Source organism: Periophthalmus magnuspinnatus, chromosome 19 (assembly GCF_009829125.3).
Source record: "Periophthalmus magnuspinnatus isolate fPerMag1 chromosome 19, fPerMag1.2.pri, whole genome shotgun sequence".
Lineage (NCBI taxonomy): Eukaryota > Metazoa > Chordata > Actinopteri > Gobiiformes > Gobiidae > Periophthalmus > Periophthalmus magnuspinnatus.
Window position 1 is genome coordinate 15,189,787 of NC_047144.1, and position 12,975 is coordinate 15,202,761.

General features: G+C 38.4%; 1 protein-coding gene across 1 annotated transcript in view; it reads right to left on the reverse strand.

The window, feature by feature from the left end:
* Nucleotides 1–12,975, reverse strand: part of LOC117387497 (cGMP-dependent protein kinase 1) — a 100,342-nt gene that overhangs the window by 72,955 nt on the left and 14,412 nt on the right. Inside the window, exon 2 of the mRNA XM_033985011.2 lies at nucleotides 8,415–8,581. Coding sequence (XP_033840902.2) covers nucleotides 8,415–8,581 — 167 coding nt within the window. The remainder of the gene's footprint in view (nucleotides 1–8,414; nucleotides 8,582–12,975) is intronic.

The following is a 12,975-nucleotide window of genomic DNA, read 5'->3' on the forward strand; positions in this document are numbered from 1 at the left end:
CCTCTTCCTCCATCATCTCTCTCACTCTTTCTCTCTCTCCCCCTCTCCTCCCTCCATCTTTCATCTCACTGTAACCTCCCTTACCCTCCCTCTCTCCTCTCTCCCTCCAACTTTCTCTTTCCCTCCCTCCCCCTTTTCTCCCTTTCTCACCTCCCTGCCCACCTATTCTCTCTACCCCTCTCCTCTCTCCCCTATCACCCTCCCTCACTCTCCATCTCTCTTTCTCCCTTCTTTCATCTTTATGTCCCCACTTTCTCCCTCTCCCTCCCCTCCCTCCCTGTCCCTCCTTCTCTGGTTCTCCCCTCTTTCATGTCTATGTCCCATCCCTCTCCTTACCCTTCATCCCCACTCTCTCTCCTCCCCTGCTCTCCTCCTCTCAGATTCTCCCCTCTTTCATCTCTGTGTCCCCTCCCTCTCCCTCTACTCCACATTCTCTCTCCCCTTCCTCTCCCTCTTCCTCCCCTACACCCTCTCCTCCCCTCTCATTGCCCATCTACTTTCTCTCCCCTTCTGCCTCCCTCCCTCTCCTCCATCCCCCCTCTCTCTCCTCCCCCTCTTTCCTCTCCCTCTCCTCCCCCTCCCCCCTCCTCGCCCACCTACTCTCTCCCTCTCTGCCTCCCTCCCTCACCTCTCTCTTTCTCGCTCTCTCCCTTCTTTCATCTTTGTCCCCTTCCTTTCCCTTTCCTCCATCCCCCCTCATTGCTCACCTACTCTCTCTCCCCCTCTGCCTCCTTTCCTCCCTCACCTCTCCTTTTCACCCTCTCTCCCCTCTTTCATCTTAGTTCCCTTCCTCTCCCTCTCTTCCATCCCCCTTTCTCTTCTTCCCCTCTCTCCTCTCCCTCCCCTCTCATTGCCCACCCACTCTCTCTACCTGATCGCCTCACTCTCTCCCTCCCTTCTTTCCCTCACCCCTCCCTCTCTCCCCTCTTTCATCTCTATGTCCTCTCCTTCTTCCTCTCTCTCCTCCCCCTCCCATCCCATCACTCTGCCTCCCTCCCTCACCTCTCCCCCTTTCCCCTCTTTTTCCCCTCCATCTCCCCTATCCCCCCCTCTCTCCTTCCCCTCTTTCCTCTCCCTCTCATCCCCCTCCTCCTCTCTCATTGTGCACTTACTCTCTCTACTCTCCCTCCCCTTCTGCCTCCCTCCCTTACCCTTCCCTCTCTCCCCTCTTTCATCTCTATGTCCCCTCCCTCTCCCTCCTCTGCATCCCCCCTCTCTTTTCTCCCCCTCTCTCTTCTCTCCTCTCCCTGCCCTCCCTCTCCCTCCATCCGTAGTATCATTCACTCCACAAACAGTCAAATTAGAGCTGGTGTGTGACTTAAACACATGAACAGCACAACGACCTGTGTTTTAAACAGAGCGGCTCCTTATGTAACCTGCTATAAATACAACAAAGACACAGCACACCATTGAAACAGACCCCATTAAGCTCTGCACACTGCAAAACAACTAAATACATTTCAATTCAAGCTTCTATCGTGGTTTTATTATTGTCTTATAGTTGTTTTTTTTACTGTTGAGTCGCCTATATTTGTGTAATCCCTCAGTCGTCCAGGTTTGGCCCATAGCGAAGAAAAATAAAATCTGTCAACTGGACAAAAAGTTGTAGAAGTGAAGACGTTTCGCTGCTCGTCCAAGCCGCCTCTTCAGTTCTGTTCAGATTACTGCTGGACACCGTCTTATATCTGTCTGAAGGGAGGAGCTAACTACACTGAAACTGAAACACCTACTGTTTACTGTTTCTGTTTGTAGGTCTATTGTGTTACCCTAAGTGTGGACTGTGCCTGAGTCCTTCTTAGCATAGTCATTCAAGCCACTAATGAGTGATTTTACACCTATTAGCATCCTGGCTAGCTCTATTGATTTCTTTGTTTCCTTTGTTTGCTTTGGGTCTGGGGATGGAGGTATAGATGAGGGATAGATTATGTCTAAAGCCCCCATTACTGATGAAGCGGCTTCGATGAGCAGCAAAACGTCTTCACTTCTACAACTTTTTTCCCAGTTGACAAATTCCTGCCTAGCCCCATTGCTTATTTGTTTTGCTTTGATTTGCTTTGGGTCTGAGGGTGGAGTTATAGATGGAGGAAACAACAGGTGTTTTGAGTTTCAGACAGATATAAGCCAGTGTCCAGCAGTAATCTGACCAGAACTGAAGAAGCAGCTTGGACGAGCAGCAAAACATCTTCACTCCTACAACTTTTTGTCCAGTTGACAGATTATTGAACAGCCTATTGACCTTATTCCGGAAATTACCATGAATGCCGCCATCACAATTCAGCTTGTATAATTTTGCACGGGGCTGCCGATCTTGACAGCAAACCAGTTCTATACAAACTACAGAGACATTTTAAAAAGGTGTTGTTCCGATGTTTTAAAATTTATTTACAGATACCAGCCGGATACTACATAGTGTGAAGCAGTAGACTAAAGCTACTCACTTTTGTTACAGCACAAGAGCGACAAATAAAAAGATATCTCTAAAAATTGATTGAAAATCTTATTATAAATATATACATTTACTTAGTTTGCAGGTCAAAAACTCCAAAAATCTATGGAGACATGGGGCCGCCGAGCTTGACAGCAAAAACTTTCTATATACGGGCTACAAAGATGTTTTAAAGTAGTGTAGTTCTAAAACCGTTTTTTCCCTGATACCGATACTTGCCCTTGATGTGCTCGCCGATACCGATGCGAGCACCAGTCCGATATAAAACATAACAGAGACAGAAGAATTGGCCCAAAAAGCTTGGACATATTCAGATGAAAAACAAAACAGTATGAATAGAATCTGAATACAAGTCCTGATGGAGATATTCCTTTTTACAGTGTACACGTAGAGTATTTTTAGCCTCACGCATCAGTTCCCATAGTAATCCAATTTGTGAGACATTAAAATGCCATGTATTTTGCATTCTAGCTCCTGTTTCGCCCACTCACGATGAAACTTTAGCTTGTGCCGATTAAAGAGGTTACACTGTCTAATCAATGTAATTTTCCCAGTAGGAGTTTGTGTGAGAATGAGGAGAGTGCGGAGTTTTCTGAATCAAATCACACTCGGAGTAAAATGGATTCCCCCAATTAACTTCGAATAGGCTTTTGTTGGATAGAAGCTAAAAGACAAAAGAGCATCGTTAAAGGGCCCATATTACGCTGTTTTCTGATCTATGTTATGTTTTCTCATCACAAACAGACCTTGAGTTGTGTTTTGTTTCTTCTCTCAAACTGAAAACACTCTGTTCCACCTTGTGATGTCATCATGTGGTAATACAGGAAGTGCTCCACTGTGTTTTTAAACTCCACACACCTTCACTAGAATCATTTGGATCATTTCAGCCCTGGAATTGCCAATCTCTACTGAAATAAAACATAAAAAGTAGATGTTAACTTGAAAACTACCACTTCATGACATCACAAGGTGGAACAGAGCGTTTTGAGCTTTGGAGATGTTGCAGACTAAGTGTGAATGAAATAAAACACAACTCCAGGTATGTTTTTGATGAGGAAACAACATTATAACACAGATCAGAAAATAGTGTAATATCAGCGCTTTAACAATAAGACACACAACAAAATAAAACAGCATTTTCACAGTTACTCAAAGGAGCTCCTGTCTTTTTTCTTGAGCTAAAAATACATCCCAGGTCCATGTTTCATCATTCGGTTCATTCATGCCCGAAAACTCACCATCCCAGATAACATGTGTAGCACGCTAAAGCTAGAGGCGTAACAGACTCCTGACTGTGCTGCTCTCAAAGGTCGAAATGGGCTAAATTTAAACATCACAGCCTCATTTGAATGCTGATTCCAGGTCAGGTGTTGTAAGAGCCCTTATGTAATTAAACAAAGGGAACAAAAACGGGCTAAGGAGAAAATGCAACTGTCATGTGATTAAAAGTTTGTGTTTGGAGAGATTAAAGCTGCACTATGTTGCTTTTCGGGGTAGTTATTGTTCTTGTGTTGTGTAGAATGTTCCACCATATGGCATAGATAAATTGCATAGAGGTAAACAGGTGACAGAGTTGGATTGTTTTTTTTTCTTTGCAATTTTACCTGTAGTAAAAATAGCAATATGATGGTAATAATAATAATAATAATAATAATAATAATAATAATAATAATAATAATAATAATAATAATAATAATAATAATAATAATAATAATAATAATGATGATGATGATGATGATGATGATGATGATGCAATACTGTGGAACATTTCAGGTAAAGGAATAACAACACCTCCAAAAAATTCTTATAATTCTCAATTCTTAAATTCTTATAATCTAGACAGAAAAAAGCATGTTGAGTGTTGAGTAAGTCTCAAGCTGTTTTGTTTTTTGTTTTTTTTTTAGTTTGTTTTTGTTTTTTTACATTTTAACAAGGTATTTTTTCACAGTTTAGCTATTTGCACATGAAGAGGGTGAAGATAAAGAGGCATCGATCCGGCTTTTTCAGAACCGATACCGATTCTGATGCTATAGCTAGTATTTGCCGATATCAACCCATACCAGGGCAGAGACTGAAAACAGCATTTATTTCCTTTAAACAAAAATAAAGTAAAACAAAACTGATTGAAACTTGTTGTGTAAATGTTAATTTTCTCTCAAAGATCTACAGAGCAGTTTTGCGTAAATAAAAATTCAAACATTCAATCAATATTTGGTTTGTTGTTGTCAATCAGTTTTAAACTTTGTTATTTCAAAGTGCTTTACAAATATATCAGCCAATTATAATGATTATGACAAATTTCACAATATTTCATTTTATTGGAGAAGGATATTCGTAATTTTAGAAGTAATGTTGTAAATTAAATGTCTCCCAACAAAAGAACAAAAAAGATCAAAGTTTTATTTATTTAAATTTATTTTATTTTATTTTATGTATTTTATTTATTTTATGTTTATTTTTTATTTTTTTTTATTGTACTTATTTTTATTCAATTTATTTTTATTTTATTATTATGTTTTATTTATTTTATTTCATTTATTTTTATTAATATTCTTTTTTTTTAATCTTTTTTTCATTTTTTAATAAAATTGTTATTGGTATGACATGATTATTAAACCATTAGAATGAAAAATATTGAGGATTTGACTTTCCCTTTTTGTTATTGTCAAGAATCATTACAACAGAGTAAATCACATTCATTGTTCCTTCTCACTTTAAGTGTAACAGGGAGGGAAGGGCATCTGATACAATGAAGCCGTGGCTAAATGGATATCCCAACACTGCACACTCGAATGGCTCCCTATAGAGACTCAAGAAGCAAAAAGCAAAGAGCGAAGGAGATTTGTTCTGTCTCTTCAGTGTTTTGACGTTTTGAAACTTCGGCTCAGCGTACGGCTCATGGTACTGAGAGGAGAATCCCAGAATCCGGTGAGCCCGCAGCTTTTTACACTTCAATAATTTATACATAAACTTGGCTTTCTCAAAAATTCCTAAGGACAACTCAAACTGAAATACTATGTGGATCCTGCCAAGAAAACTTCACCAATAAAAGAATGGAGAAAATTCAGCCTTTCAGAACATGTTACATACTGCTCAGATAATTAAATAAAAACATTTTATCAATTTATGAAAATATTGTATTAAAATTACTAAAAATTTAAATCTTGTATTATTTTATTTTATATTTTTATTTTTACATTTTTTGTTATTCATTTTGTCTTGGTATGTCACATGTCACTAGCTTAGAAATGTATAAGTGTCTTAGTGGACCTTTAAAGGAGCTGTACTACTACTACAGCTGCATGATAGGAGCTGATGATATGTTTTGCATTACGATAATGATATTATAATATTTTAATATACTTTTTAGAACAATAACTTCAGTTAAATTGAAAAAAATGCACATGCTTTACTTACTCCTATAGTACACAAAACTGACTCTTGTGAGCGTTGAATCATGTTATAATGTTGTTACCTCCTCAAAAACACACCTGGAGTTGTGTTTTGTTTTATTCACATGCTTGAGTAACACTTTATTATTAGTCTGTTACATCTCCAAACCTCAAAATGCTCTGTTCCACTTAGTGATGTCATGAAGTGGTAGTTAACAGCTCCTTTTACCTTTAGGGATTGTCATTTCCATGGCTAAAATCATCCAAATGATTCTAGTGAAGGTGTATGGAGTTTAAAAACACAGTGGGGCAGAGTGTTTTCAGTTTGAGAGAAGAACTAAATATGCAGGTTTGTGTGTGCTTTTTGTGCTTTTGTCGCTCTATAGTTATAATCTCTGACACCTGTGGATCATTATGTTATAATTTGGACATTTTAAATCGTAACATTCATCTAAAACGACTTAATAAAAGAAACAAGTCTGTTGAGTTCCACGTTAGAAAACTGTGGTGCCCAGTGGGAGCTGACGTCGCCATAAACATCATTAAAACAAAGAGCCGTGTAGCTGTTGGCGCCCCCTAAGTAGTGGATTTTTTTTTCATTTGTACCAAAATGACTAGATGACTCTGCCAAATCCTACGTGTATCACCAATTAAGAAAATTAAATTGAAGAACGAAGTACATACGTCACAGTGAGCGTGTATCAGTGGAGGAGAAAACGGGGGTTGATCGGCAAAATGGCGTCTTGAAAATAAGCGATTAAAGACTGATCAAACACGAATCACTCCAAACACAACTTCAGAGGGTAAATGAGAAGGAAACAACTATAACATGGATAAAAGCTCTGAAAAGTAAAATTTGCATAACAGATTTGCTTTAAAGTTGTACTGTGATTGGTTCATGCATGTTTGAGTAATCCATCTGTCCTGTGTTTGACACATGAGGCTGATAAAACGTCTATTTTCACCTCCCTCTATCCCGACTACAGCTACTAGACTTTACCAGTTTACTCAAGAGTTCAATATGTTTGGACTCTGAGCCTTTTCACAGTTTTTGTTCAAATATTTATGACCGTTTATTCAATATTTACAGAACACATCGACAAACTTTTTAAAATCATGGTGAGTTTGAGGATAAGGCGCTGATAAGTAAATACTCCCACAGCGGCTGTTAAAAGTACTTCGATTTAGTGTTTGAAAAAAGTCTATAGGGAACTTTGTCAAAACTTCAGGAAGATTAAAACCTTGCAGACTTTTTAAGGCCAGATGGAGCAAAAAAAAAAAATCTGGCTTGGACAATTTTAAGTTTGAAAATGACCACCAATCAGTATCATTAGTGATTTCTTTGATTTTTCACCCTAACGTGGAAATTATACAAAAAAAAAAAAGATCAAAATTATGTAGTAAAGACAAAAATGAAAAAGAGAAAGAGTCTTAAATATGGGGTATTTGGAGCTTTCTACCATGTTACAACGCTGTTCCCTCATTAAAAACTTGCCTGAAGGTTTTAGATGTCATCCATGCATGTTTGAGTAATATAGCGATCTGTCCCATGCCCTATTTGAACCCTCCTTACGGTTGGCTGTAAGATTTGTCCAAAGTTCCGCCCACAAGCCTATGTCACGCATGCTCCCACACGACAATTCTCCATAAATATACAAAAGCACAGTGCAAAACAATACACTACAACTTCACAAACCTGATGCGATGTGCAGTAGTTCCATTAGCAAAAAGGGGGAGCCGTGGGGAGCAAAGGGAGTGGGGACTCAGAACGTGAAAATGAAACTTATTAAGCATGTTAATCTGTTGTTTTTGGTGAATTTAGTATTTTGAAAACAATAAAAGGTAACGTGATGATCTAAATATGTTATGTGTTAGCGCTAAAATACCCACTCTTTATGAACTGAACTGAACTGAACTTAGGTTCATTAGATCTTCACATTATGATTAGAGATTCTCAGATCATAAACTGTATAAAGAAGTGGAGTAAGCGAGTGTCACCCACAGCGTTCAGATCCAGTCAAATGAAGCTCATCGAGGCTAAAGCAGTTATTCTGACCACAAGTATCATAGCAACCAAAGAGCCAATCCGGAGCGAGGTTGTTGAAGGTAACGCCCCTTCTCACCCACACCGCTGGTTTAGCAGGGATGCCCGCTGAGCAACGCTGTCAATCAAACCTGTTGCTAAGAGTAGGTGGTGTGACCTCGGGGAAAGACACCGCCTGATTTGTCGGACACAATAGCAAAATGAAAACACCAGGATCATGTAGAGCGGGTTAATATGAACATTTTAACACCAAAATGATGAGCATGACAGTAGCAGTTACAGAGAGAGGGGCCACAGATTTTCAATAGAACATGAACTGGAGCCAGAGTTGATGGAGTCGGAAACATGCCCATGCTCACTTATTATTTGGAAGGTTAGCTATTTATATATACAGTTTATGGTTTGCACTGAAATTAACAAAAAAGGACTAGGAACAGTAGATAATGCTGTGTTATCATTTAGGAGCAAAAAAGTTGATTTAGTGTTTAGTTCTACTTTAAGGTAAGGAACAAAAACATTTTTTTCCACTTACCCTCCATGACATAGACCAGGGAGCCCACATCTCCCTCTTTGATGATGCAGGCGTCTTCCCCGTAGTCCACCGGGTACATGCAGTCCACAATCTCCTGGATCTGAGACAGCTCCAAGTTCTTCATGAAGTCGTTGTCCAAGATGGCGTCCTTTATCAGATCCTTAGACCTAGAAATACAGGAGAGGATATTACAAAATGGTGACGACAACATCAAATAGTGAATGAGTTTGAGGTGAAAAGCAAGAAATAAATACACGCAATGGTGAAGCAGTAAAAATAAGGCTAAACACAATAGCTGGCAGCTTTGAAATTTAGATGTCTCTTAGTGGACTTTTAAAGGAGATATATTAGGCAAAAAACATGTTATAATGCTGTTCCCTCATCATTAGATTAAAAAAAATAAAATAAAATCTCTCTTATCCAGGGCCGTGTCGCAGGGGGCAGCAGTCTAAGCCGGGACTCCAAGACTTCCCTCACCCCAGACACTTACACCGCCTCCTCTGGTGAGACCCCAAGGCGTTCCCAGGCCACCAAAAGACATAGTCCCTCCAGTGTGTCCTAGGTCTTCCCCAAGACATGCTGGAGGAACACACTAATTTATATATATATAAATAATCATAATAATAATAATAATAATAACAAAAAATAAAATAAATAAATAAATAAATAAATAAATACATATATTTAAAAAATACAAAAATAAAATAAAGTTAAATTAAATAAAAAACTGCTACTGCTTCTGTTTGCTGTAGTAGCAGTTAAACAACTACTACCAAAAGAAATTTACAAAGCAGTTGCACTTCTGGCTTTGGTTGTACTTTGTAACCCTGCACAGCTCTTTTGGACAATTATAATTATATTGAGTTCACCTGAAAGTTCAAGGCAGTCCTTTTTTAAATTTTAATCACCTGACTCTTTTTTTAGTAAAATAACTACATATTTGGCTAACGACGTGCAAAGTTAAATGTCAAAGAGTGCTTTTTAGCTTTGTAAATGTTAAAACATGCAGCGGCAGAACTTTCAGAATGCTCTTTTATGACCCATGAAAAGAATTCTGTTTACAAAAAGTAAATATGTCATGAAGGTAGAGTTAAAGGCTAAGAGTCAGCTTTTTAAAGATGGACTATGTAACTTTTGGAGAGCTTGTCACCTGCTTGAGTCCATGGAGATGTTATTGTTCTATCTGAATTGTTCTACATTCATTCAGTTTCATTAATCCATCTTGGACTTATTCAAATGCAGGTGTTTTAATTAACCTTTAATTACTTTGAAAAACATGTCTTTTGAGATTAGAGCGTTAGAGATATCAAAATATATTAAAGGAGCCATATTACACTATTTTCTGATCTATGTTATAATGATGTTTCCTCATCACAAACATGCCTGGAGTTGTGTTTTGTTTCACACAACAAACCCTGCATATTTAGGCTGAGTTCATGACTCAAACAGAAAACACTCCACCTTGTGATGTCATCATGTGGTGATACAGGAAGTGCTCCACTGTGTTTTTAAACTCCACACACCTTCACTAGAATCACTTGGATGATTTTGCCCCTGGAATTGTCAATTTCTACTGAACTGAAGGTAAAAATGTAGCTGTTATCTTGAAAACTACCACTTCATGACATCACAAGGTGGAACAGAGCATTTGGAGATGTAGACAGACTAATAATAAAGCGTTACTCAAACATGTGAATGAAACAAAACACAACTCCAGGTCTGTTTTTGAGACGGTAACATTATAACACAACTTAAAGCTCATAAAAGTTAGATTGGTATAGGACCTTTAAAGATGCACTATGTACCATTACCCACTTTGTCTCCATGGAGATGTTACTGCTCCACCAGGAATAATCCACAGTATGGCATTGAACTCGTTTATCCATATCGAGGCTCGTCCACTAACACAAAGAATGCAAGTTTTTTCAATTTATCTGTAAACACTTGTAATCGAATACACACAATAACACCATACTGTGGAACATTTCAGGTAAAGGAATAACACCTCTATGGTTGCAGGCTTCTCACAAGAAAAGTTGCATAGTGTATCTTTAAGCTTCTTTTGAAATAAATCAATTTTGAGACGTACTGTATTCGTAAATAGAGTTGGTAGAGTTCCTTGGGGTGGAAAGTTTGAGAGGGACTTATATTGAATTGTCAGCAAATTCCCTTCAACTACTACTGCAGAGTTGCATCAGGCCAGTCAAAAAAATAAAATAAAATAAAACACCTTAAGGGGAACAGCCGACTCGCAATCCGCACACTGTTTGACAACCTGCTCTTTCACTAAACACATTTCAATCTAGACTAAATGTTCAAATCTGTTTATTTTTGTTTTTAGCTGCTAGCGTTAGCCACGGACGACCGGGGCACAGCTGAATTCAAGTGACTCACATACTGGAGGAGATTACAGCAGCCAGAGGTTTTTCCTTCCTGTCGACTCTATAAAGACCTCCCCATAGAAAAGCATTGAAAGCCCAAGTCAACAGCTCCCTGCTCCAATTGGTTAGGTCAGACTCAATTTGGCTTGTATCAAAAAGAAGCCTCTCTAAATGTTTCAAATGGGTCCCAAAACACTCTGAAACTGTCAATAAATAAGGTTTTCAATGCCATTTCTTACCTAAAATACAGATATAAACTGCAATTTTATCCATTTTATTGGTGAAGTTGACCTCCACAGCAGTACAAAGTCTTTCAGATCAGTATGGGGATGTCTTCAGGGCTTGTTGAAAAAGCCAAAGGGTCTCAAGAAATTCAGCTTTATTTATTATTTATTGACTTGGGAGAGCGTAATGAAAGTACAAGACTTTTTTCATGAGAAACCTGTAAAAATATAGAACAATGCAAACAAAAACAAACAAAACAGGTCCATTTGAAACATTTAAAACAGGTATGATTATAAATGTTTATCACCGGATTATTAAAGTGCATTTGTGGCACCAATCTGTTCAGTTTTGCTTGGCCTTGAAATGTATTCCATTTTTGGGAAGCACAATAACGAACAGCTGTTTTTGCCATTTCAGTTTTTAGACGTAGACAATCATGAGATCTTGTACTGAAAGTTCCCGTATCAAAGCTCAGCAAACAAGTAAGATATTCAAGAAGTTGCCCAAGTAGTACCAGTTTTATTCAGGTTGAAGAAAGTCCATGCTGGGAAGAGAAATCAAAATCCAACAGGTAAATCAGAAAAGCGGTAGGGCTGTACTCATTTGATCAACTATACTACACAGTCGATGGTCAAATGCATCTTTTATTATGTTATTATAAGGATTTATATAGACCACAGCAGAAAGGAGAATGCATGAAGTCAGTTAGCTGGATCGTAACAGAAAAAAATTATTCTGTCAACTGGACAAAAGTTTAACAGTGAAGACATCTTGCTTCTGTAGTTCTGGTCAGATTGCCCGTGGACACTGCCTTATATTTATCTGAGGGGAGGAACTAACTACACTGAAACTAAGACGCCTGCTTGTTGACGGTTTCTGTTTGTTAGCTAGGTCTACTGAACTACCCTGTGTGAACTGTGCCTCAGTCTTATTTTGCATAATCTTTCAGGTCACTAATGGGAGCTCTCACGTCTATTAGCATACTGGCTAGCATTATTGTTTACCTTCTATTGATTGGGGCTCTCTTTAATTCCCCTCTCAAACAATTTATTTTCTTTTGCTAAGATCTGTGGTTAGTGGCTTTGACATGGAGATGACAGCAGATTGGAGTCCCGAGCTGCTCTCTCATTTGGACCTCGTTTCCATGGAAAAGAAAACACTTTTTAACTTAAAAAATGAAGATAATGCTGTGTATATTGTTTTTTGTTTTTGTTTTTTTTTACCTTTATGTGTTGTATAAGCAACTATAGTATTTGCAAAGTATCTGCAGAAATATTTATTTTACCTGGTTAATGGGACTTCTGCTCCTGAACATCTGTGCTGTACAAAGTCACTTTCATCTTTAGGACTGTGAGCTGTCGTCTGTGAGGCGTGAGCTGCCCAGTATAAGCGCCTAAACGCCGTGCACTTATCGTGACTTTCTATCCTTGACACCTACATAAACATGAAGAAATATCCAAAGATCACCAGGACTCCAAATGCATTTCTTCATGTCTATGTAGGTGTCAGGGATGGAAAGTCTCGTTAAGTCCACTACTGGCTTCCGTGAGTGTGGCGCTTATTTTGAGCAATGAAAAATAATAAAATATTATTTTATTTTTATATTTCAATATCACAATAATCTTCCAATTTAGAACTATAATAAACAACAAAAAAACAACTTTATTTTCCCAGACCGCGTGTCTTATGGAGTGGCTGTTTAGTTTCTTCACTTCACTGAATGAAGTAGACCACATTGCTTTGTTTGTGGCTCAGGGTTTTGTCCTTTGGGTGAACCAGGTTCTGATTTTAAGTGTTTGTTTGTAGGTTTGAAATAGACCGGAATTTCATGCTGTCTGAAAATGACACACCCGCTGTGTAAGGAATAGTTACACCTTTTCTTCTAGGTTCAGATTCCCTGTTGTCCTGTTTTTTAGCTCTCTTAGATCTACTGAAGGCCCATTTTGGATCTCCAC